At 28.9% G+C, this 23,843-nt stretch overlaps 6 protein-coding genes across 12 annotated transcripts; 1 reads left to right on the top strand and 5 right to left on the bottom strand.

Moving 5' to 3' along the window:
• Nucleotides 1–1,716: 1,716 nt before the first annotated feature.
• LOC127070667 (late histone H1-like) lies at nt 1,717–4,595 on the bottom strand. Its single transcript, XM_051008957.1, has one exon. The coding sequence runs from the start codon at nt 4,439–4,441 to the stop codon at nt 3,638–3,640; it is 804 nt and encodes a 267-aa protein (XP_050864914.1). The 5' UTR covers nt 4,442–4,595; the 3' UTR covers nt 1,717–3,637.
• A 1,304-nt stretch (nt 4,596–5,899) lies between these two features.
• Nucleotides 5,900–6,277, bottom strand: LOC127070680 (histone H2B). Its single transcript, XM_051008971.1, has one exon. It carries the CDS (start codon nt 6,275–6,277, stop codon nt 5,906–5,908), a length of 372 nt encoding a protein of 123 aa, XP_050864928.1. The 3' UTR covers nt 5,900–5,905.
• Nucleotides 6,278–6,352: 75 nt separating this feature from the next.
• Nucleotides 6,353–17,825, bottom strand: LOC127070644 (ubiquitin carboxyl-terminal hydrolase 32-like). 7 transcript variants are annotated; one of them, XM_051008880.1, is made up of 13 exons: nt 17,694–17,825; nt 16,577–16,793; nt 16,245–16,465; nt 15,884–16,185; nt 15,506–15,779; nt 14,697–15,415; nt 14,171–14,443; nt 13,436–13,693; nt 12,077–12,373; nt 11,703–11,914; nt 11,485–11,601; nt 11,270–11,388; nt 10,510–11,192 (listed from the first exon to the last, which is right to left on the bottom strand). In XM_051008880.1, the coding sequence occupies exons 2-13, from the start codon at nt 16,765–16,767 to the stop codon at nt 11,020–11,022; spliced, it is 3,156 nt and encodes a 1,051-aa protein (XP_050864837.1). In that variant the 5' UTR covers nt 16,768–16,793; nt 17,694–17,825; the 3' UTR covers nt 10,510–11,019. The 7 variants fall into 7 exon arrangements, with proteins under 7 accessions (XP_050864838.1, XP_050864840.1, XP_050864841.1 ...); XM_051008881.1 differs by lacking the exons at nt 10,510–11,192; nt 11,270–11,388 and adding an exon at nt 6,353–6,491 and having other exon boundaries at nt 11,518–11,601; XM_051008883.1 differs by lacking the exons at nt 10,510–11,192; nt 11,270–11,388 and adding an exon at nt 6,392–6,471 and having other exon boundaries at nt 11,518–11,601.
• LOC127070657 (uncharacterized) lies at nt 6,830–8,817 on the bottom strand. The gene is made up of 4 exons (XM_051008921.1): nt 8,669–8,817; nt 8,254–8,595; nt 7,645–8,066; nt 6,830–7,576 (listed from the first exon to the last, which is right to left on the bottom strand). The coding sequence occupies exons 1-4, from the start codon at nt 8,670–8,672 to the stop codon at nt 6,974–6,976; spliced, it is 1,371 nt and encodes a 456-aa protein (XP_050864878.1). The 5' UTR covers nt 8,673–8,817; the 3' UTR covers nt 6,830–6,973.
• LOC127070677 (uncharacterized) lies at nt 9,364–10,299 on the top strand. Its single transcript, XM_051008967.1, has 2 exons — nt 9,364–9,843; nt 9,926–10,299. The coding sequence occupies exons 1-2, from the start codon at nt 9,669–9,671 to the stop codon at nt 10,207–10,209; spliced, it is 459 nt and encodes a 152-aa protein (XP_050864924.1). The 5' UTR covers nt 9,364–9,668; the 3' UTR covers nt 10,210–10,299.
• A 1,432-nt stretch (nt 17,826–19,257) lies between the features above and the next one.
• LOC127070632 (DNA replication factor Cdt1-like) lies at nt 19,258–22,708 on the bottom strand. Its single transcript, XM_051008836.1, has 6 exons — nt 21,800–22,708; nt 21,461–21,710; nt 21,040–21,376; nt 20,777–20,959; nt 20,126–20,367; nt 19,258–20,055 (listed from the first exon to the last, which is right to left on the bottom strand). The coding sequence occupies exons 1-6, from the start codon at nt 22,546–22,548 to the stop codon at nt 19,687–19,689; spliced, it is 2,130 nt and encodes a 709-aa protein (XP_050864793.1). The 5' UTR covers nt 22,549–22,708; the 3' UTR covers nt 19,258–19,686.
• Nucleotides 22,709–23,843: the final 1,135 nt, after the last annotated feature.

Below are 23,843 nucleotides of genomic sequence, written 5' to 3'. Positions count from 1 at the left end.
TTTTTGATGTCATGTTGAGTTATGTTTCTAGATAAGATCGTTGTCCAAAGAATCTATTAACATCTAATTCCGAATGGAATTTTTTGGCAAATAGTTTCCAATAGATAATGAGTTTCCAGCTACAATATCATTCCTAGGAGAATTCTTAAGTGTGATTGTTCTTTAAGTGATAGTAAATTATGTCGTAAGTTATGTTGATTATTACTACTGTCACATAGTTTGATTGGTTGACTAAAATAACTAGTGTAATTGTCATAAAGTGGTTTTCTATTAATAGTTTTGATAAACCCATCACATTGACTATGAAGAAGGGGAAGAAAAGATGTTATGTGATACAAGGAAGAACTCTTACCTTGGCTGTTAGGTTTTTTAAATTCCTAAGAAAATAAGAAACTAAAACTTGATCTAATTATACTATCATTTATTCGATAAAAGAAATATATAAAAAAGGGTGCTAGGCTTGCAGGTACGCCTTCTATAGCGATCAATTGTTTTAATTTCATCAAAGAAATGTTTACTATCGAATAATTTCCTAGTATATGTTGAGTTATACATCTGGATTCATTAATTTTGGAGCAAAGAAAAGTGATGGTATGGAAAGTGAAAGTGTTGATATATGATAGAATGATATAGATATATGTATGGCAACGATATCTTGCATCAGTATCATCTCTAGCCCCTGCTGAATAATTTCTGATCGACATCGTGGCATGGGAGTGTCTCTCCTGAGTCGTTGATTTAGCTCTACGTTTACGTTGAAGTAAACCCGTTCGAGTAAACCCGAATGATATTCTTTGCTTCTTTCAAATATAATTTCGATGATACATTGAAAAGAGGATGATAAAGAAGTAGATGGTAATGACTAAAAGGAGAAAATATTAGAAGTATATATGATCATACAGAAGAACAAAACTCGCGGATGGAAGAACAAAATTATGAGTGGAAATCGCTCATACTTTTCTTCCTACTCTTTTCTCCTTATTACTTCTCCACTTATCTTTTTTTTTCTATCCGAAAAGATTTTACAAATGAATATACACGATCGGTGAATCTTACATAAAATAATTAATTAATAAGAACAGATGAAATTTTTATTAATGATCTAAAAAAATCAACTTAATTATTTTCTCAAATGCTCTAGAAAATTCGTTAAACTTATAATTAAAAATTATATCTTCTTTTCGATATAACTTATAATTAAGAAACTTTCGATAAACTTATAATTAAGAATTATATCTTCTTTTCCATATAAAGCACTTATTAAAAGAGTATTCATTTTATTTTAGAAAGAAAGAGAAAAAAAATAAATTGATTAATATTGTAATATTTTAAACATTTGATAGTCTGCAGATAAAAAAAATAATATAAAAAGTTGTACATAATTTAATGATTTTATAATTAACGACATAGTTGCATCAACTCAAATAAGTACCTGTGATTGATAATAATTATTTATATATCTTTCAAAAATAACTAAAGACTATAAGAAATGATATAATATAAAAATTATTAAAAGATTCAAGCTAATTATTTTTCAATTAATTTCAGTGTCGCATTAATCTAAATATCATAGAATTAATAACAAAAATATTATTTAATTATTTTCTTAATCGTACAGGTAATGATCATTTACTTATTAAAAATATTTTGTAATTAAAAATATTCTTTGAAATAATATAAATTGAAGGGTAATAAAAACTTCCTAATTAAATAATATTATATCTTAAACATTCTTTTTATTCATTAATATGGTTAGTATATGTGTTTAAACTAAATTAATATTTCGCGCCAAAACAACCATGCGCCATCTAATGTGACAATTCTTTAATAATATCAGTGCACTATATCGAGCGAGTGAAATAATGTAAAATTAATTGTACTAGTCGAACGACCTCCACTATTGTCATGGGCTCTTATTAATATTTCGAACGTTTTAGCGACAAAATGGCGATCAATATATATATACGTGCGCGCGCGTGTGTGTGTGTTAACTACGTTGACAGATAGGATATCAATTTTAATTATTTATTCTTCAATTAGTAGGCACTTTTTATTAACTTTTATAATATTATTTTATTCAAAAGAGTCCATAAAGTTTTTCCGATATCCAAATGTTTACAATTAAAATTTACAAATAATATAAATAATATTATTAATTAATATTATTTATTAGATCTCGTATATTACGTCAATCAATTATAATGCTGTATCTTTTGAGTATTATAAAGATTGATTAATTCTATCTTTGTTTTCTTCGTTATATTAACAATATCTGAAAATTGTTTTATCAATGATATCTTTATTTTTAAACAAAATCGATTTATCATTACAACTTCGTTAAACGTGCGAATGAAAATTCTTATCTATATTTTATCGTACACTGTTATTAAATAAGAAGAAATTTTTTGTTAAAAGGAATTAGAGATATATAACGTATGAAAATTTTTTTTGTATGACAATGTTTTTTTTTTATTTGAAATTAGCATATCGTTTTATCGTGTACGTCAGGTACTCTATGTAACTAACGATTATAAATGTAGGAGCTCCAGAACTATATGTCTGCCATATAATTGTTATGTGTATATATATGTATAAATCAATACGTAAAGAAAAGTAGATAAATTGGAAAAATTTTATAATTATATATATATATATAAACAAAAATCGAATATTATAACATTGTTGTAAAAGCATTAAATAATAAAGATCATTATTATATTAAAACCTTTAATAAACTCTCTAAATATAATGTATAAATGATAGACACAAAGCCGTAACAACAATATATATATATCGAATAAATTAAATAAATTCTTATATCTTACTTTCATGAATTAACCAACGCGATAGTATTACAATCATTATCTTTTTGTTCTTTTTTATTCTTTAACAAAATATAAAGAACAAAGTGAATACCTCGTGTATTATATAATCAAAAATAATGGCGACTCAGAAACGTAACTTGTTCTGATTTCACACGATCTTGAGTTACGTGTTTGATAATAAAATAAAAAGAAAGAAAGAGAAACGAAAAAGAAATAACAAGATCGCTAAGTGCAATATATCCTTGTTCTTAACGACAATAATAATCTAACTTTATTAACTATATATAATAATATATAGGTAGGACTTATCGTTACCGGAAACAACTACAAGCAAGATCATTATTTATCGCAAATTTGAAATGAATTCACTTAATTCTGACTTAATAAGACACATCTAAATGACGAGTGATTCATAAAAAACAAAAATTAACAAAAAATCAAAGGATGAATGTAATGCAGATTGCGAGATAAAAAAAAACAAAAATGTCTGCTTGGTGTAAAGGAAGAATGATGATAAGAGAAAAAAAAGAGAGAGAGGGAGAGAGAGAGAGAGAGAGAAAGAAAAAGAAAAAAGGATTATGAAAGAGGTCTCTCGGTATAGATTAAATTTCGTTCTTTCGCAATAGAAACGTCAAAACTGGATGCACCTTCGACTCCGCCTGCCTTTTGAACGGGAACAGCGCCATATTCAAAATACAAATCGCGCCGAAGTATCAACTTTGTTTTCCATGCGTTTGATTAGGAACGCGATGGTCCTAAAATGGACCGTTCGAGTGTAACTATCCCGATGTGGATGATGCTAGATTATTGGCTCACTTTTTCTTCGCTGCTACCTTCTTCGTAGTTGCTTTCTTTGGTTTCGCTGTCGTCGCCTTTTTTACCGCTTGTTTTTTCGGCGTCGCTTTGGTGACTTTAGATTTCGACCAAATTTGGTGAACGGCACTTTTAGCTTTCGGTGGTTTAGCAGCTGGACCCTTCGCCGTTTTACGTTTTTCACTGACCGCTGCTGTTACCGCAGGTTTCTTCACCGGTGATTTTTTACCTGACGTTGTCGTTGCCGTTATCGCCGTGGTCGTCGTTGCTGCTGCCGCTGCTGCTACTGCTGCTGCTGCTGCTGCCGTACTCGCTATCGTTTTTGCTGAAGCAGTGCTCGACTTTTTCGAGCTGGTTGTTTTCTTCGTTTGCTTTTTCGCCACTTGTTTCTTAGTCCTTGACTTCTTAGACTTGGACTTGGTCGTTTCGCTTTTTAACGAGGCTAATCTGAAAGAACCTGCCGCACCTTTTCCCTTAGTCTGTACCAATGCGCCGGATGCTACTGCACTCTTCAAATATTTCCTTATGAAAGGTGCATGCTTCTCTATGTCGAGTTTGTACGTCGTGGACATATATTTCTTGATAGCTTGAAGAGATGACCCATTACGTTCCTTCAAAGCTTTTATAGCTGCGGTCACCATATCCGGTGTACGTGGATGAGTAGGTTTGCTACGTGGCTTCTTAGTCTTGGGTACCATATTCCTTCTCGTTGTAGACGTACTCGTATTCGTTTGTTGATTCGCTGAACTTCCAGTCCCTGAGCCTGCTATTACGACCGGCGAACTCGAAGTTTTCTCGGCCATCTTCTCCTTCCACGATAGTCTTCTCAGACAGATGATTACCTTTTGCAATGGACTCTTTTAGAATAAGACTTGATTTCGTTATTCTCCCTTTTCCTCCTTTGTTAAAACGACTCAACTGTTGTTTCTCTCTAACACCAGAGATCGCTATTTTCACAATATGACGCGCATTGAGAGAACCAACCATTCACGTACTAGTGTAGTATATACCATTACTCGACCAATCAGCTTGAAATATTGATATATTTAAGATCCATACACTTCAAATAATTCTACAGATTTTATTATATCAAGCAGATAGTTATACAAATTAATATATCCAGTATATGTACATACAAGTATATTATATTACATCAAAATATTGTGGTCATTTTCATTTATTGTAGAGTACTTAATGACTCCAATAATTATTGAGCCAAGTTATCATTTAAAAGTCTACCATTCATTGTTTTCCATTTATATTTTAAAACTAACGTATAATATAGTCGTACAATAGTAATTTAATAAAAATAGAGGATACAGCAGATAATGTGTTATACAATTTGAAAATAATAATATTTATATAAATATGTATTTCAAATATGAGACAATGGATAATCCACTAGGATATTGCATATAAATTGAAATTATTTCTGTTTTTTCTTTATCTATATGATATTATGTCGATGCATAATAATATGTATTACATAGAAGCAGCATTAAGAAAGAAGAAATTAATAATACAGTTTTACTTGTAGCTTCACATCAATGTTATGCGACATTCGTTAAAATCGTTAATAATCTATCAGTTCACAAATTATAAATTAGATTCGTTCGACGACAACGATTTATCATAATCCACTTTTATCTAATGTTATTAAAAATAGCAGAAACTTATGACAATTCAATTCGTATAAAACTTATTTTAAGAAATAATTATTTGTAAATTATTACAAACGTTTTACTTTGGTTTAATAACATAGAATATATTGTTATAAAGAAATACGATGTTGTAATTTTATATTCGAATTTTCGTAGCTTTAGCAAATACTATCATATTTCATACTACTTATTTTAAACTTTTACATACAATGTACTTAAGATTATATTATAAAGTCACATCTATAACAATATTTATTGGTCTTCGAGATGATACAATAAAAAATAAATAAATAAATGAATAAATAAATATATATATACGTATTATATATAAATACATATATATATATACACATACACACACACACACACACACACATATATATATATATGCGGAAGAATATTAATATAAAAAAATTACGAACGAAGAAACAAAAACATTGTATTATTTATACGAATTTTTAATAATTCAGACAAACGTTAAGTCATTAAAATATCAAATATTTTAGCTTGAAAAAAAGCGTGCGAAAAATTTGAACGAAAAGGAAATGGGTATCTTAAAAGGTCCGATATAGGAAAAGAGAAGTAAAAATAAAACAAAAATTATAATTACTTGGAACTAGTGTATTTGGTAACCGCCTTTGTACCTTCACTTACAGCGTGCTTAGCTAATTCGCCGGGTAACAATAATCTGACAGCGGTTTGGATCTCCCGTGATGTAATCGTCGATCGCTTGTTGTAATGTGCCAGTCTAGATGCCTCAGCGGCTATTCTTTCGAAAACATCGTTAACGAAGCTGTTCATGATGCTCATAGCCTTACTGGATATTCCAGTATCCGGATGTACTTGCTTCAGTACTTTGTAGATATAAATGGCATAGCTTTCTTTCCTCTTCCGTTTCTTTTTTTTATCGGTCTTACTAATATTCTTTTGCGCTTTTCCAGCTTTTTTCATAGCTTTTCCACTGGTTTTAGGTGGCATTATTAAGATCGTACTCGGGAAGATCCTGCACAGAATACTGTTCGAATCGTTATGAGCACGGATCCTACGTTTTCTTTATGCTGTCGTAGATTCTGCGCCGGCGTACCAATACCGTAACAAAACGCCCACATACCCCTGGTTCGCTCGATGGTTAAGGATAACGATTCGGTCGGTCGTCGGTCGGTCGGTCGAGTCTGGAGAAGCAAGGAGTGGTCTATTCAGGAAAATTATATTAAAAATATGATTTATTTAGTTTAACGTATTAATGTCCATTACCTTTGTTACATTATATTTCGTTTTATCGTGTAAATAAATTTGTCATTTATTTTTATATTTTACACGGTATATAATTAATTATTCATATACAAAGAGTGTGAAGTATTATTATTATCATCATCATTATCAAATATGATATTCTTTTGTTAGAAAGATAATTCAAATTAAAAATTTTTATTGATTCAAAGGAAATGTGTCAATCCGTTTCTATGCGTTTTAATTTGATTTAAGTTATTTATTTTTCAAAGTGTGAAAATTTTGTCAAATACAGTGTAATAAGGTATATAAAATATATATTCAAAGATAATACGTTTAACATAATCCCATTTATATGTAGTTATAATCAAAAGCTTATATAGTTATACTAAAGTATATATTAATTAAAAATAAATGACGGTCTTATAGCTGAAACTTAATTTCTTATTTTTCTGCATCACTGTTTAATTTACTACGGCACTTTACTTCGTAATGACCAGTAATTTTACAAATACAGCATACACTATTCTTTGCTGGACATTTGTTTCTATCCATTGCATGACTCTGTCCACAAAAGCGACAATTTCTTACTGTTACTTTAGAGCACATCCATGAAAAATGATTCGGCTTATTACATTTAGAGCATATTTCCCCATAAGCAAGACATTGTCTTGCTCCGTGATCGCCTCCGCAAAAACCGCAGTTATTAATATACATGAGACCAGGACAATATTTTGCAAAATGATTTCTTCTTTTGCACTTATTGCATTCTTTATTTTTTGCAAAACATTGTTCCTTTGAATGGAACTTACCGCAGGAATTACAAGTTTGGGTTTCTTTGAGATTACATTGATTAGATAAATTCCATAGAAAAGCAATTTCTACTAATGTTAAAAGCATAAATGTTTTATTAAAATTGAAATCTGGTAATCTAGAACTGGTTAATGCAATGAAACGTTCTTTGCAAAATTTGTCCTTGCTTATGTCATCTGCTAATTTCTGTTTTAATATTTGATCAATATTTTTCAGATTTCTAACAGCATCACCCTTAAAAATGTAAATTATTAGATATATAGATATTATAATTACACTATGTTATTTCATTTAAAACATACCTTCAATCTTTCTATATAATCCATAATATTTTCATTCTCAGATTTAATGGCTACATTAAAACTGTGATACGCATCAAACTTATACATTAATATTGAGAAATTATTTTTATCTTCGCCTATATTAAATACTAACTTCTCAAGAATTTCTTGGCCAATCGGACCCATAAAATTCAAAAGAAAATTTCCCCACTGATGATATTTTGTTTTGTTTTCATCCATGAGGTTCAAAAATACTAATAACTGTTCTTTCCATATAACCCAACGTTTTATAAAATCTGTTAAATTTATTAAATTTGATGGAGGTTTAATCATACTTTGTATAGAATTCTTTTCTTTAGTTGACACATATTTTTGTTTAATAGTAAATTTATTATCATCAAATAATTCTTCCTTAGTTGGACAAGATGGTCTGTATAAAATATCTAATATAAAACAGAAAAGTAAAATTATAATCAACTGATAATCAATGATAATATAATACCATAAATATGGTAACAAATATGGTATTTATATTCGACACTGATTAAGCCAATTATTATTTAAGAGAATTTATATTCACGTAATATATTTTGTTATAATATAAATTAATTGTAAAACATTTTATCTTACCATCTGAATGTATATTATTTAGATTCGGATATGAATTTTCTAAAAATGCAACATTTTGAGATGTAACATTTGGAGATGTAACATTTGGAAATGTAACATTTGAAGATTTAACATGTGGAACTTTAATATTTGATACTGTATTTTTTGGATATACATTATTATGTATATTTGGATATTTTAAATTTTCCCCTTTACGACTATCATGTTCATATGTTTCTACTTTACTTTCATTATTCCCAGGATTATTTTCATTCTTCATATTTTCAAAGTTTACTTTCGTTCCTTTTTTTTTATATGCAGTTTTGGAAATGACGCAATCATGCACGTTACCTTGTGAATTACCTGCAGTAGTAATATTAATGAAATCAAATCTTCTTTGTTATAACTAATAATATTGATATAGAACTATATATACCCATATTTTATTGTTATAAAATTTCCTTTATAAAAAAAATATATTTCTTCTACTTCAATATTGTTATCGATAAATGAAGTAATATTCTTAATAATTATATGTCAATTATACACAGTTTTTATATTGCTAAATAACTAACTAAACTAATGAAAGAATATTGTTTATAAATTTTAATATATCATCTTCTTTAAAGATGCACAATGAACTGGGGGCTTTCCTTTTCCTTTATCGATTGTAAGGTTTTTGAGATCTTCATATTTTAGTTATTAAAATAAACTTTGTTGACATCACTGAGATAAGGCGCTAGCCAATGAACGATCTCATATTCTTGACATTGCTAGTTATAATAAAATCATGCATTTTTTAATACTTTATCGATTGATATGATTGTTACGATTTCCTATATCGCAGTTATTAGAAAGAAGTTATTTTCTGAGATAAATCGCCAACCAATGAGCGAAGTTATCAATCGAATATAGTATATAGATGGAGCTGCGATCGTTGAAATGCACTAAAAATGAAAAGCGAAATAGGCTGCCTTTTCAATTAAGTTCCTTTATACAAATCAACAGCATTTTATCGTTTTTTTTCTCTTTTTTAATCAAATTATATTAATTGTCAATATCATTAATAAATTATATCAATTGTCATTGTTAATGAATTACTTTAATTGTCTTTTTTTTTTAAATATTTATTTTATTACAAAAAAGAAACTAAATTTATAAATTTATGAATCCGATTTGTCTCTATTTTCCTCTTATCTTTTTTGTCTATCTTCTATTTGTCTTCTTTGTTATTTTTAATTTTATATACATAACGTTATTCAAATATTTCAAAATGGCGTAAATCAAATATGTACATTGCAACGTAACTTGTAACATAATGTAATTTCCTTAGGAAAAAAGAAAAAAAAAAAAAAGAAAAAGAAAAAATTACACTCTCCCGATACTTCAGTGACAATTTTAAAATACAAAATTGTATTACGATTTTTTGATCAAAAATGTGTACAAACTGTGTTTGTACAAGATGTTATCATCCAACAAAAGAGTTCATTGATACAGAGTCTCCCTACAGCGAAGTCTCGCAAGAAATTGGTGATACTCGTTTATCCATCAAAGTATCTAAGCGTACCGATGAATCTTCTAAAATTAACAGCAATTGTGCGGATGCATACGGTAAAATAGGCTCGATGATATTAAATCGACGCTTAATAAAATCCATTCTGAATGATGAAAAGAATTGTTATTTTTATTTTAGGAAAAAAATGTCGAGAAGGTTGCACCAGAATGAACATTATACCTAATGAAGAACCACCTCCAAAGGCTCCAGACGAAAAAATGTTTTTATTAAAATCGATAAGACAAATAACTCCTAATGATGATTTGAAAAAGAGCTTTGAACTTGAATTTAAATTACCACGAAATTATTTACCTTTACCTCCGGTTCCACCATCTCCGATTATAAAAATTCGAAAGACCGGTGAAACTGGCAAAAAGAAACGCAAAAAGAAAGGTAAAGGTAAGAAGAAAAAGAAGAAATAACGGTACTTGAAATTCTATGAACATGTGTAAAATATCAAAATATAAAACTGTGCAACTGTAACGATAAAATAAAAATAGAAAATGTATATATCCTTGTAGTTTTTTTTTTTTTTAAAAGAAGATTAATCGAACGTAAAATTTTTTTCTTTTCATTTCTTTTTTTTTCTTTCTTTTTTACATAAATGCATCTTTACGCATTGAGATAAGAAATTTTACAATAAAAATAAAAATGATAATAATAATAATAATAGAAGAAAAATAAAATACTTCGAAATTCTAATTAAAAGAATATGCGTCTACTTGTTAGAACCTTCATGTTTTATTCGCTAATAAATTATGCTTTTTCATAATATATACATTAATTAACTACTGTACAAATTCGATATACATTTACAGACTGTGCAGTATAAATATGCTCAGACCTTTCAAAAAGTAGATTGATACCACGTTTAATGCATGCTTGTATCAAAGATACAATAAGTTTTGAGAAACATATCCATTTCTTTTTTTTTTCTCTTTTCAATGTGTCGATGAACTTTCGTATGAATTATTTTGTTCGTAATATCGTATGGAAAGAAGAAGTTAAGAGAGATGTTAATTTAAGATTTCGAAACAACGATAACAACGAGGAGTGGAATGAAAAAAATCAGAAAAGATAAAAGTAATAGATAATAAAAACGAGCGTCGACGATGATCTAGAAATTGTTTTGATAAGAGCACTGAACGAATGACGCTTAATTGAAAATACTTTTGCTCTTTCATTGTCTGCCTGACCGGCGATTTATACCAACCGGTTAGGTACTTTAGCGGTTATAAATTGCACGATTTTAAATTGACACCTTGTCGACTGTAAAATAATATGTACGCGTTACTAAAATCCTCCTCTTGTGGTATTTGTTTACTAGTAACTTCGTCGTTATAATAATACCATACGTCAGTATGAGGGTTTTTTGCATATGCGGTATAATGACCAGCCGATACACCTGAAACGTCCATTTATAAATTTCAAAATAGTAATATATTTATTACAATATATAGAAGACAGAGAATCTACACATACCTCCAAAATGACAAACACAAGCATAAAGGTCATATAAATGACGACCTACACTAAGATTAATCAAGGGGAATGTAACTTTATCATCCAATTTTAAACTTGTACACTCATAAAATACAAATCTGCAATGAATCAGGAAATATGCAATACTTTGTTGAATATTTTAATGTATGTATGCATGTGATGTAAGTATGTAGTTTATATAAGATTTTACTTACCGTTTTAAATATACTATAAGGAACTTAGGATACCTGTGAACTGTAAGAGTCTTCGTAGCACATTGATTCCGTTCACATTTTGGACAAAACCAAGGATTGTGTTCATCTAAAGTTTCGCTATTTATAAATGATGAAAGAAAAGATTAAAAAAGTGTTATTATTTCCTTTATTATTAATTATTATTAATTCCTTTAAATAAGTTATTGCAACGATGTTACCTTTGACTAAATGCTTGTAAACACTCATACAATGATAAAGGATCATGTTGTTTAGTAATACTAGCATGATCGATTGGGCATGCGATTTTAGGAACGTGTTCGGTATAACGAACAGCAAGGTTATCGCCATTCTGTAGAGTGACTATACCGGACTCTGGGACGTTGCAACCTTTACAAGGATTATTATACAGACACCGAGAGCAATGGTGACCCTATAAAGAAAAACGAATATTGAATGCAATATTCGTGAATTTATGGATTTGCTATTAAAATATTCTCATTTCACTTATACGCTTTTTACTTTTTTTTGCTTTGCGATTAGTCAATTACATACCTATTATATACCTAAAAATAAGTTTAAGAGAAATCCTCACCTGTCCATCAACAAAATGAACAGTATAATGTCCTTCTTGTGGTACATTCTTCTTGACAACATCGTACAAGTCTTTAGCATTTACTCTTGATGGTAATCTAATTAAGTATGGGTGACCAAACAGATTTGTACTTTTAAGGTTATTTGATGCTTCATATGTAGTATCATGTCTTAATACCAAAGGAACATTCAAAATTCGAACAACAGGTCTTGGTCGACCGGTGTGATCCACTTTGGTAAAAGCTGTTATATAGGTTTTACATACTGGGCACGTATGCGAGTCCACTTTGGAGTAACTCTGTTGGTTAATACAAGTAACTGCTTTCTCAATTTATATATATATACTACACATAAACATATAACACAATAATAACTTTATAATTATATAAATGGAAAAACCTGTAAATTAATTAATATCGATATAAGATGCATGATTATTATACAAAAGATATTTAGTTAAATTATTGCATCAGTTTGTCTATGGTTTTTGATTAATCGAGTGTGGGTGAATTATGAAGAACTCACTTATGTAACTTCAATATTATACAGGAACAGAGAACACATCATAGACCATTTTAAGGCAAACATAAAAAGAAATGATAATTGGAAAAAATCTTGATCATACATGAACAGTGCATGCTCTGCAATTGTCATTTCAATGCTTTTAACTCTAACAATGAGTTTTTCCTTGAATTTCTAAAGTAAACAAGAGTTGTTGAATTAACTAATAACAATATACTTTATCTTTCGATTGAAGAACAAACAACTAATTGTAAAAAAGAAAAAAAGAAAAATAAGAAGAAAAAAAGAGAGATAATAAAACCCTCAGTATATGGCAGTATCAGACTAGTCTGAATTGAGTTCTGGAATAAAAATAAACCAGCTTGCAGATTGGACTTAAAAAGCAGATCATATAAGTTTCCATCTTTGTGTTTCCAGTTACCTCTGTTTCAATTGAAACTTCCCCGGTTTATTTGGTAACACAAAGCTGTTTCTAGTTCCCATACACATCTTTAAGATGCCATCCTGCTAGAATGTTTATAGACCTTGTCTCAGACCTTCCCGAGGTTTAATACCGGTAATTAAATACCCTGAATGTGAACCTCTTCTGCTAGATTGATACTGCCAAATTCATCATTGGGTTAAAAAAAGAAAAAAAAAAAGGAAAAAAAAAGAAAAGAAACAAAAAACAAGAAAGTAAAAGAACATCTAGAAATAAACAGGAAACACTATTTATGATTAAATTTTATTAATTTATATTTATGGTCTTTGTATTATGTTCTAAGATAAAACAACTGAAATAATTATATTTTTATTTAGATTAAATTAAGAACCAAATAATATTGTATACAATACTCACTTCTATGCATGCGTCACATATAATGAAGGTGCAATTGTTTTCTCCATGCTTCTTCAAATCACTATTTGAATCGTCTAAACATATTGTACAATGAATTGCTTCATTCACCACTGTACTTCTTTGACAAGATTCAGCTTCTGTTAAACGATCTCCACCACTGTCAGATACGGTAGTACATGCATCAGGAGGATCCGTCAATTCAAATGCATATATGGATCGATTTGTATCATTGACGTGTCTCAACAGTGTATTATCATCCTTAAATGTATAATGAATAGTGATTTAAATTAATTGTCAAGTAATAAATATCAAGTTAAAAGTGATTTGATTTTGTATTATGGAACGTAGCCTCATAGTTAACTTTTCACACTATGAGAATGTTCTTTCATAAAATTTTTATTGGAGGATAGTATCAACGGTTATTGATATTAATCAAAATACCGTCTTCTTTTTCCTCCATTATTTCTTTATTTCTTCGTCAGAAATATTTAATCTGTATTATATCTAATAACTTTTTATGCTTAAATATTTACATTCAAAGAAATTTCATTTTAGTATAATTATTATATCATGCAGATGTATACATGTTTCCAAATGTTTCTGAAAATTTGATACCTGTTTTGCTGTATATTTAAAATTTTCTTTACTTTAAACTTGTAAAATACAGTAGCCTGATTTTATTCTTTATTTTCGAAGAAAATTTATATAATTCTATAGATACGTTTTAACACTTACCAAAATTTTTGCTATGTGATTTTCAAGAACCTCAGCCAGTGCAATGTTCGATAATGAGATCGTGTCCTTCTCAAGAGTATGCAACAATTCCTCCTTTAATTTCCCTACACGGGATTGTTTATTCAATGAAACTACACATCTTATAGGTCGAGCACCATATGCTGGGACATATGTTACAGTCAATTGCTTTTCCATTGCACGAGGTAATGGGACCGACAAATACATAAATGGTTCGTACGTTACCGAAACATGTTTACAGACAGCACATATGACCTGCAAATATATAAAAAATTATATAAAATACCTAATACTTGAAGAAGACATATATAAATCGATTACATATGTATAGATGTGTGACCTGTAACAGCAGTATGAGACTTGTCTCTAATGCTTCTAAGAACAAGATGGATCTGCTGTACTTTGATTTTGGAAACTTTTCACGGTGACAGCCGATTATACTTAGTGCCACCCCAACGTAAGTTCCGTCATTTTTATTATAAGACATATTTCATATTTTAATACTTACTGTGCTTTTAAACTGTCCTTGAAAAGTATCTACTATAATACTATTATTACATCGTAAATGCTTAGCCCAATGTTTATCTGCTTCAAGTTCATCTTGTGGAATAACTGATCCATTTTCACCAGTTTGTAGGACATGTAAACATTGCATTGTACCACTTAATCCATCACGCTTAAGGTTTTTCTCTTGGTCATCCAATCTCATTCGCTTTACATTACACTTTTCTAAATCTCTATCATATTCTAAATCAGAACAACTTGAAACACAATCTACTTCGCAATTGCTTTTCTGTATGTTTACTTCTTTAATACGCTTGATACTAACACTTTTATTGTCAAAATCATGATTCTCCATCAAATTAGAATTATCTAAAGGCATTCTACGAACATTTTCTTTTGGAAATTTTTGCGAATCATAATGAATTTCATTATTGCACTCTTGCTGCGTCACAAGAAAATTAGCATTACTAGTTTTTGCTTCTTTATGGATATCATACAATCCATGAAGTTCTGAAGCATTTTTATATAATTTGTTCCAGGTATTTAACATTAAGGAACATGTATCAGAACTTCCTTCATTAACTTCATTATGTATAAAGGATCCTGTTTTTGTACCCATCATTTCATCTGAATCTAAAGTCTCTTCATCATCGTCATCATTTAAAGGTGAATTTCTCGGTGAATTTGCGGTACTATCCAACTCACATACCGGTGAGTTGAAATCTAAAACAAGATATACAAAGCTAAATATTGTCTTTAGTAGTAGATACCTGAAAGCAAAAAAATTAAAAAATTATATGTAGTATTATATACCTCTTAGAGATCCAGCCATTGTGATATTCGGACTATTAGGAGAATCTAACGGTGCTAAACAGTTGTATGGTTCTAAGAAATCACTGGTACAGTTTGAATTCCTAGTGGCAGTGGCGGAGGAAACGTTCTTTCCATTTGAATTTTCAATGAGATTAAAGGATGATTTGGCAGTTGACGTAGTTACTGGAACGTGGCAATTCTTAGATGATTTTGCCGTATTCATTTGCTCGTGCAGAGAGTCTAGCAGTAGCGCAAGGAACTCTTGGCAGTCGTGCTGCCAACGACAACCGTTGTTAATTGCTTCCGGGATCCTCGAGTTGTCGATAAGTCTTTTAGATATCGTAAATGCAAATGATTTTGTGAGTGTCACAAGCTTACCTGTCTGTAATCCTTGAATTGGGAATGATACACACCTAAGGTCTGTTTAAATTCTGTCGGCTTTAATACACTGTATTTTCCTGACCACATTTTACAAAGAAGTCCACTAAAGTGTGCCATTAAAGATCCAGGTGGTGGTAATTTTTCTCCTTTTTCTTCTAAATTTAAAAAATGATGAAGAACAGGCGGTGTCGCGGTTAAACATTGTAACCCAGCAGCCATAAAGCAGGTGTTTCCTAGATTACGAAGACCACATACTCCAGCAGACAGAACTACTATCTCTGTATGAGCAGGTAGAGGACCTATAAAGTTATTTATTTTAAGTCTTAGTTCAATTAAATATGAGTAAACACTTTTTTACCTATTATGGAATCATCCTGAACATCTCCAGTTTCTGCAAAAAGATTGTTCAATGCCGGCGTTCCAGAAGGTGGGAAAAATGGACCATATTGTACCAACGCTCCAGACTCAACATTTGAATCTGTATTTGAATCTCTAAAATCAACATCTCTGAAGTCATTTAATTCAGGTGGAGGTGGAAGTGGGATAGCACAATCTGATGCAGGGCTACTTGCTTCTGTCCTATTCAAAATAAAGACTTGGCATTAGTATTTATTATTAAATTATTATTGACTCATAATATATCGATACATTATTTTTTTAATAAATAAGAAGTAAGAAAACTCTTTATACCACAATTCTTCTTCGATAGTCATATTTTCCGCCTGCAATGTAAGAGTTTGATCCAGAGATGAAGTTAATGGACTGAGACCCGTAGATTCCAATACTTCTGATATCTCTGGTACCTCAGGTAAATGAAAAATTTCAGAAGATCCGATCATTGATACGTTTTCTAGTTTTGATGAACTCAATTGACTCTCCATTCGGGTTGAACAACTTTGAAAATACTCTAATTACAAAAATAATAAATAAACTTATAATGCTATTTTAATTTTCTTTAAAAACGTTATAATGAAATCGAAAAACGGAATACGTATAACTATAAATAGTTAACTCTGGTTCAGATTTTTAATTATTTGAATTATCAATTAATTTAAATTTGAAAATATCGAAAAACATTATTTTACAAAGTTTACGTTATAAACAGTATCAAATTTACAAAATATCACGGGTTTATTGAAGAATTTAATATTTAGATTAGAAGAATATTATAAAACATTAAATAATTTTTAACTGAAAACAAAATAAGATAATATAATCTTAAAGATTTAAGTAAGCAATGTTCAACAAGAAGTAAAAAACGAAAAAGAAAGAAAAAAGAAAAGAAAAATCTTGATAGAAAATTCAAAATATTCGTTCAGAAATAACCGGAAATACAGGAATATTTCAACCACGCGGGTTTCTCGATTATTTAGTTAGTCCTAACCTAACACGTTACACATTTATTACAAATATTGCGTGTGACTAATGAATCGTATGATAATAAAAATAATATTGTATCGATTATTAGGAAAGGCGTTTGAATTTTTTTCTAAGCGAGAGACAATATCAACTTATAAAAAATCGATCAATATGGAAGAAACTCAAAATCATGATTCAGTAACGGCGTTGGTATACTTTCTCGTGAAAATATGTATAGTCGTATTAACACTAATCTAGAGATCTAATCTCTCTCTCTCTCTCTCTCTCTCTCCTCTTTCTCTTTCCCTCCCTCTTTCTCTCTTTCTCTTTCCATCTCTCTCTCTCTCTTTCGCTCTTTTTCTCTCTCCCTCTCTTACTCTTTGGTAATATATACATATATTACAAAAATCAAAAGAGTTTAATGAAATCAAAAATAATATATACTTACTTGATGGATGCACATTAAATTAGATATTCGTACGCCAAGAGTCTGAAAATGGACGCTCTCGTTCCTTTCAAATCTCAATTCTTCAGCTCTTATCGTCACCGTGATCGCTATGCTATGAACTCCCTCCTAAAATGAACGGTTTGTAATCTTGAAAACGTTTGTAAACGTTGGTATCATTGCATCGTTTAATGGGTTCAACAATACAGAATATATACAACGTGATTAGTGGAAATATTTCGATGTAAGTCTACGACAGCCAATGAAAAAAGAGCTCAAACGTTATCGATGTGACGTTGTAAACCGCTCAAAGTTAGAAAAGCTTAAAATTTTAATAATTTATTCTAGGGATGTCGATGTTTTTTTTTTTTGAACTGATTAAAATCGTTATGTATAAAAAAAGATTGATTTTATCGAGATCAAGACTAATTTATATCGCAATTTTTCTACTTCCTCTATTGCCAAAATAAAGTTATTTTGTTTTATGTTATAGTACAGAAAATAATGATCATAAATAAATCTAATGAAAATTTTATGAAAATTAAAAAAAACTATGACAATTAATTTTGTTAGATTTATTTATTTAACATTCTCACATCATCATTCAATGATTTATTAAAAAAGTTGACTTATTTATAATCCTGTCTATAAAGAGAACGATCAGACATTTTGTCCGATTCGATTAAAGGATTCTGTTGTATTATATTTAAATAAATATTATATGACATACATTGATTGAAATGATACGGTAGTAAATGGAGTGAAAAAAAAAAAAAATTGAAAATATTCGGCTTTTTATTAAGTTCAATAAAATTATGTCGTGTAACACTAAATAAACATCGACATAATTTTTTTTTTTAATTAATATATTTGTTACAAAAACATTGTTACGAATATCAAACACTGAGAATAAAGAATAATTGGTGCGTTTATTATAATATTTTCTAAATTCGTTTATGAAAAAATTGTATATTTTTTTACAGTGATTGCCTTTCTTGCATATTTTCTTTCTTGCTCTTTACAACCGTTCTTCAATTAAAACTGTTATCACTGAAACATATGTTATAAAATATCCGTTGCATCATGCACGAAAAATTGCATACGTACACGTTGCATTTGTTACTGTAAAGAATATTGTTTTAGGGATTTTTTATTGCGATCTTCGTTACTTGGCGTTTACGCAACTGTTTTAAGAAAAAGGGCGGCAAAACGTTAGTGCGCCGAATCTTTGGTTAAAACTAGACGTGGGTATTTGTTCGTTGCTACGGGCTACATGGTTCTCAACATCAATTAATTTATTCCCCTATTATTTACGCAAGTTCACTAGCCACTAACTGACTATATAGAGCGCGGGCAACATGTGCAGTGTTGCCACCTCTAAGAATTTTTTTACCTATAGATTTCAAATGAAAATCAATGAGTTTTTTGTTTTTTTTTCATCCCTTTTATTACCTTTTTATGAATTACATATATACTATATACTGTGTATATATATATATGTACACACATATTTTATATATGTGATAACGGGAGCAGTAGTTCGGCCATTAATTTATACTTTATCTATAGATTTATGGCGGATTATTTATGGTAAGATAATTCAATCCTGATAAAACTAATAAGAGAAAGAGGATGGTATTTAAGAAAGATATTTTCATAACATATTGAATGTCATAATATCGTAAACATGTATAAATTGGATCTAAATATAGATTTGTTTTGGCAATTTTATTTCTTAGTCCTTTATTTCTTACTATTTATAATTATATTTGAAAAAATAATACGATGATTACAATTTTATGAATACACACATAACATACATACATATAACTGGAATTAAAAAACTTAATTTTTATATATTATTTTTATTCATGATTTACATGAAATTATATTTATCTTAAGATGCTAATTTACTATTATTGTACCCATGCAAGCATACCATAAAATAAATATGTAAGTATACCATAAAAAATTGAATTTTGAATTTGAACTGATTTCATGTTGCTTTCACTTTATCGTTAGCTACAATTTCTAATATTTTAATTATTTTATTCATATCAACATCTCTTGCAAGTTTTAAGTAATCTATTTTCCGCACAGTATGTATACTAGTCCAAGTAGGTAATAATTTACATAATCTTCGCACGTGTTCATTTAATTCAGCTGCAGTGAGTTTAGTTCTAAACGAATTGTCTAATTTTGTTAACACATGTTCTAATGGTAAAACTCCCTTTTTTTCAGCTACAAAAATACTACGAAGAATCTTTGCTAATTCGGGTAATCTAGAATATAGAGTTGCCTCTTTATCTAGATCCGGAGTCCGAGTCATCATCTCTAATGCTTTAGCAGCTTGTTTTGCACGTACCTAATAAAAATCATAAATTTTAATAAAAATATTAATTAAATCACAAAAAAGAAACAATATAAAATTCTACCTTTTCAAGAAGAGCTTTTGGAATGCCTTTAAATGCTGTAGCAAGATAGTTCTTTTCTACAGTTGACGTAATTGGTAGAGTATCAACAGTAGTATTAGTATTTTTCATAGCATCATTAGTAGATTCATTTGAAGAAGATATATTCGAAGAAGATTCAGATTTTGACGTCATTTTTGCTTCTGCCAATCTTTGCAAAGCTTTTTCCATACGAGTATTACAATTGAATAATAATTTTGCTTTTTCTATAAAAAAATATATGTATTAAAAAACAATACATACATACATACATACATACATGTATGTGTGCATATGTATATTTTTAGTAAATCAATTAAAGTCAAGTTTTATTTACTAAAAAAATTTTATAAATTCTATGTAAAATTTGTTTCTTATTCAAAAATATTTCAAAATCATTCAATATATGAAGCACATATTCTACATAAATGATTTTTAAATCCAACTTATAGGGACATAAAAATCGATAATTTATGATATTTTTGTCCATCTCTTTTGATTATTTTATCTTAAATCTATATCATATGAAGGACTTATATGACAATTATTCAAATATTTTTAGAAATATAAATTACATCACTACACATACATATATGCAATATTTACTTAATGAGATCATTGTTAATATAATATTACCTAAAACGTGTTTAGCAGAAGTAGCTTTTTCTACATCAGGTGGTTGTGGCAATACAGATTGCTCAATAGGCTTGCAACTTTCAATATCAAACTCAGGATGCCAACGTACGATTTTCTCCTTAGGTATGACTATTGGTTCCTCTAATTTTAGCAAAAATTGCTCATGCTCTATCTTAACTTTATCTATAATATATAAGTAATATTAGTATCATACTTATAATGAACATAACATTAATTAACAGTCAAAAAATAATTGAAATTACCTAATAAAATATTATAAAATTTTCTTCTTCTTTCTAGCAATATGCCTGGATTCATGCTAACGTCTGTTGCCGCCTGTAAGACATTGTCTTCATTTGGCTCGTTTGATAGATTTTTTACTTGTACAGTTGGTGTTAAAACTAATTCATATTTATCTTGTTTAGATGTCGAACCAAATGACCTAATTTTTTCTTGATGGAAGATATAAGCATCAGGATAAATAGTCTTTATTTGTGCTAGATGGTCCAATGTAAAGTTGCGTCGTAAAAGTTCTTGAACAGCTGGCTTTAATTTTTTAAATGTTATTAATTCTTTACGATTAAACAGCATAGCTGAAACCTAAAAATATCAAGAATATAAAATACTATTTCATATAAGTTAATATATTACAACATAGGTGCAACAAATGATGTATCGACATACCGTATCAGTGGATCTGAAAATTTCTGCTAAGAATCTATAGTTATACGGCAATGGTAATCCTGGTGTACCACTTTCAGCAATTGATAAATATTTTTGATAAGCTGGAGTTTTATCAGGTTTACTCTTTACTGGACTAGTAGATTCTTTAGGTTCAAATAAAAGACGACGTTGTGGACTTGTTTGAGCTAACATATTACTTTTTATAGGACTCATTAATCCCTTATTTGGCGATTTAAAGTTCTTTTGAGGACTATTATATAAAATAAAATAATATAAAATAAAATAAAATATAAAATTAATAAAATAAAAAGATTTTAAATATTATGAAAATGCATTTACCTAATTGGTATTTCAAGTTGAATTTGTTCAAATTTCTGTATTTGAGGTTTATTACAATCATTTTGTTTCTGAAATTCATTTAAACGTTGATCACATTTTTTTATACGATCAATAGAAGCTTTCAATTCTGCTAGTCTGCTAGATTTGTTAATCCTATTTTTAATCTCATTCAAATCCAAATTTCTTTTAATAGAGTCATCTCTATTTGTTATCTTTTTGGGCGTAATAAATTCAACATTAGTTGGCTCATTTTTTTCATTGATTGTTGTCTGCTTTTTCTCTGGTATATTTTTCTTTGGTGTTGTAGGTTGCTTCTTTTTTGGACTTAAACTACCTTTCTTTTTAAATAATATTTTTTTTGCATTAGCGTCATTATTATTTTTAAGAAAACTTTCACGAATATCTACTTGACCAGCTTGACTCAGTTTATGTGCCTGAGCTGCTCGTGAACGCGTAATGACTTTACTTGTTTTTTGTGCAGAAAACTTAGAATCGATTTGATTGTGGCAAGTAGTGGAATTTACTTTAGGAGTAGAATTATTAACATTGCTCGTTTCTTGTACCAATGAAACTTTTGGGCTCGGTACCATAGTTTCTTCTTGTTTTTCAGATAAAAGTTTGGACGATTGAAAAGTTTGAACTTTTGTTTGAAGTTCACTCTCCTTATTAATTTTCACATGCTCTTGATCCAACAATAATACCTTAGATTTACAACTGTTAAAGTAAGCTGTTACTGATGGCTGCGACATTTTTCAATATAAATATAAATACATTTATATACACTTATATTTTTCTTATATTCTTTCACGTATCAAAAGACTTATACACAAATAGATAATTTTCTTAATTTTATCTCTTAGGTTAACTACATACACCTTTCTCACGTTTTTACAGAACTAATCGATTTTAGCGCGAAAAGCATCAACTAGGGAATTTTGGAGGGAAAATTGCTACGTCGCGGTTCCTACCATTTTCATATTAAGTTATTTTATCTTTTAAGTTACTTAACCTGCTTAATCCGATCAATGCAATGATATGCTGAATTGTTTAATGTTTTTAAATCAGTCAGTATTGTATAAATAAAAGAATAGAAGTAAAAATGAAAAAAATGAAGTATTATAAAATATATGATCATATTTGAACAAAATATTCTATCTAAAATATTGTTTAAGATTAATGTTTATTATAACAAAAAATTCAAATAAATTGTTAAAAATTTTAATTCTAACTAATGCTAAAATAAAATCGTATTTATCATTTTATTAATACTTTGTTGATAGGAAGTTTCGTGAAAATTTAGCGAATGAGATAGCAGCAATTACCAATTAAAAACTAAAAAATTTCTAACAAACGTTTAGAACAAATGATAAAACCAGAGTTTGAAATTTGTCTTTAATCAATGATAAAATTTTTGATTCGATCAATGAATAAAATAAGTCAAGTAAATTTTATTGCTGCAAAATAAAATTTTGTTCATAATGCCAACGGAATGTTATAATTTTTTAATAAAGATCTAATTAATCTTAGACTGTAATTAATGTCAGAATGATATATTAAAGCTAAATTGATTATTTTCGTCTAAATAAAATTTATTTTCTTTTAATTACACGCAGGCTTCTATTAATCTTTGCAAACATGGCAGCTGACATGCGGAATAATTGTAACAATATGGTGACAAGTTTCATCGTATTCTAAAAATACCTTTGAAAAGATTTACGAACATACAACTTTAATTTTTTGCTTTTTAATTTTAATTTTAATTTTTATTTGTTTAACTTTACATATAGCAAAAGCGATTTTTCTCTATTTTTTACTATCTCTATTTTTATTAAAAAAAAAATTACTTATTATACTCTCTCAGCTTATGTTTTTGAAAAGATGTACTATTATATCACCTAACATTAAAGTATTAAATATTTTTTTAGTTTAACGCAATCATATGTTCGTAAAATGTGCATATACATCGATAAAGTTTCTTTTCGACATTTCGTACGTATTTTTCTATTGTTGATTGATGGGAGAAGATGAAACCATGTGATCATCG

This window comes from Vespula vulgaris, chromosome 19, assembly GCF_905475345.1.
Source record: "Vespula vulgaris chromosome 19, iyVesVulg1.1, whole genome shotgun sequence".
Classification (NCBI taxonomy): domain Eukaryota; kingdom Metazoa; phylum Arthropoda; class Insecta; order Hymenoptera; family Vespidae; genus Vespula; species Vespula vulgaris.
The sequence above is the reverse complement of the archived record's forward strand: the minus strand, read 5'-3'. Positions and strand labels throughout refer to the sequence as shown.

Coding starts and splice junctions, on each gene's coding strand:
- LOC127070644 (XM_051008880.1), bottom strand. CDS start 16,767: ATGGAGAGTCAATTGAGTTCATCAAAACTAGAAAACGTATCAATGATC. Junction 14,444..14,696: donor AAGGACAGTTTAAAAGCACA/GTAAGTATTAAA, acceptor ATATATTTGCAG/GTCATATGTGCTGTCTGTAA. Junction 11,193..11,269: donor TTGTGTTTGTCATTTTGGAG/GTATGTGTAGAT, acceptor TGGACGTTTCAG/GTGTATCGGCTGGTCATTAT.
- LOC127070667 (XM_051008957.1), bottom strand. CDS start 4,441: ATGGCCGAGAAAACTTCGAGTTCGCCGGTCGTAATAGCAGGCTCAGGG.
- LOC127070680 (XM_051008971.1), bottom strand. CDS start 6,277: ATGCCACCTAAAACCAGTGGAAAAGCTATGAAAAAAGCTGGAAAAGCG.
- LOC127070632 (XM_051008836.1), bottom strand. CDS start 22,548: ATGTCGCAGCCATCAGTAACAGCTTACTTTAACAGTTGTAAATCTAAG. Junction 21,711..21,799: donor CAACTTGAAATACCAATTAG/GTAAATGCATTT, acceptor TTTATATAATAG/TCCTCAAAAGAACTTTAAAT. Junction 20,368..20,776: donor TTCTGCTAAACACGTTTTAG/GTAATATTATAT, acceptor ATTTTTTTATAG/AAAAAGCAAAATTATTATTC.
- LOC127070677 (XM_051008967.1), top strand. CDS start 9,669: ATGTGTACAAACTGTGTTTGTACAAGATGTTATCATCCAACAAAAGAG. Junction 9,844..9,925: donor CAATTGTGCGGATGCATACG/GTAAAATAGGCT, acceptor TTTTTATTTTAG/GAAAAAAATGTCGAGAAGGT.
- LOC127070657 (XM_051008921.1), bottom strand. Junction 8,067..8,253: donor AAATAATATACATTCAGATG/GTAAGATAAAAT, acceptor GTTTTATATTAG/ATATTTTATACAGACCATCT. Junction 7,577..7,644: donor ATTATATAGAAAGATTGAAG/GTATGTTTTAAA, acceptor TACATTTTTAAG/GGTGATGCTGTTAGAAATCT.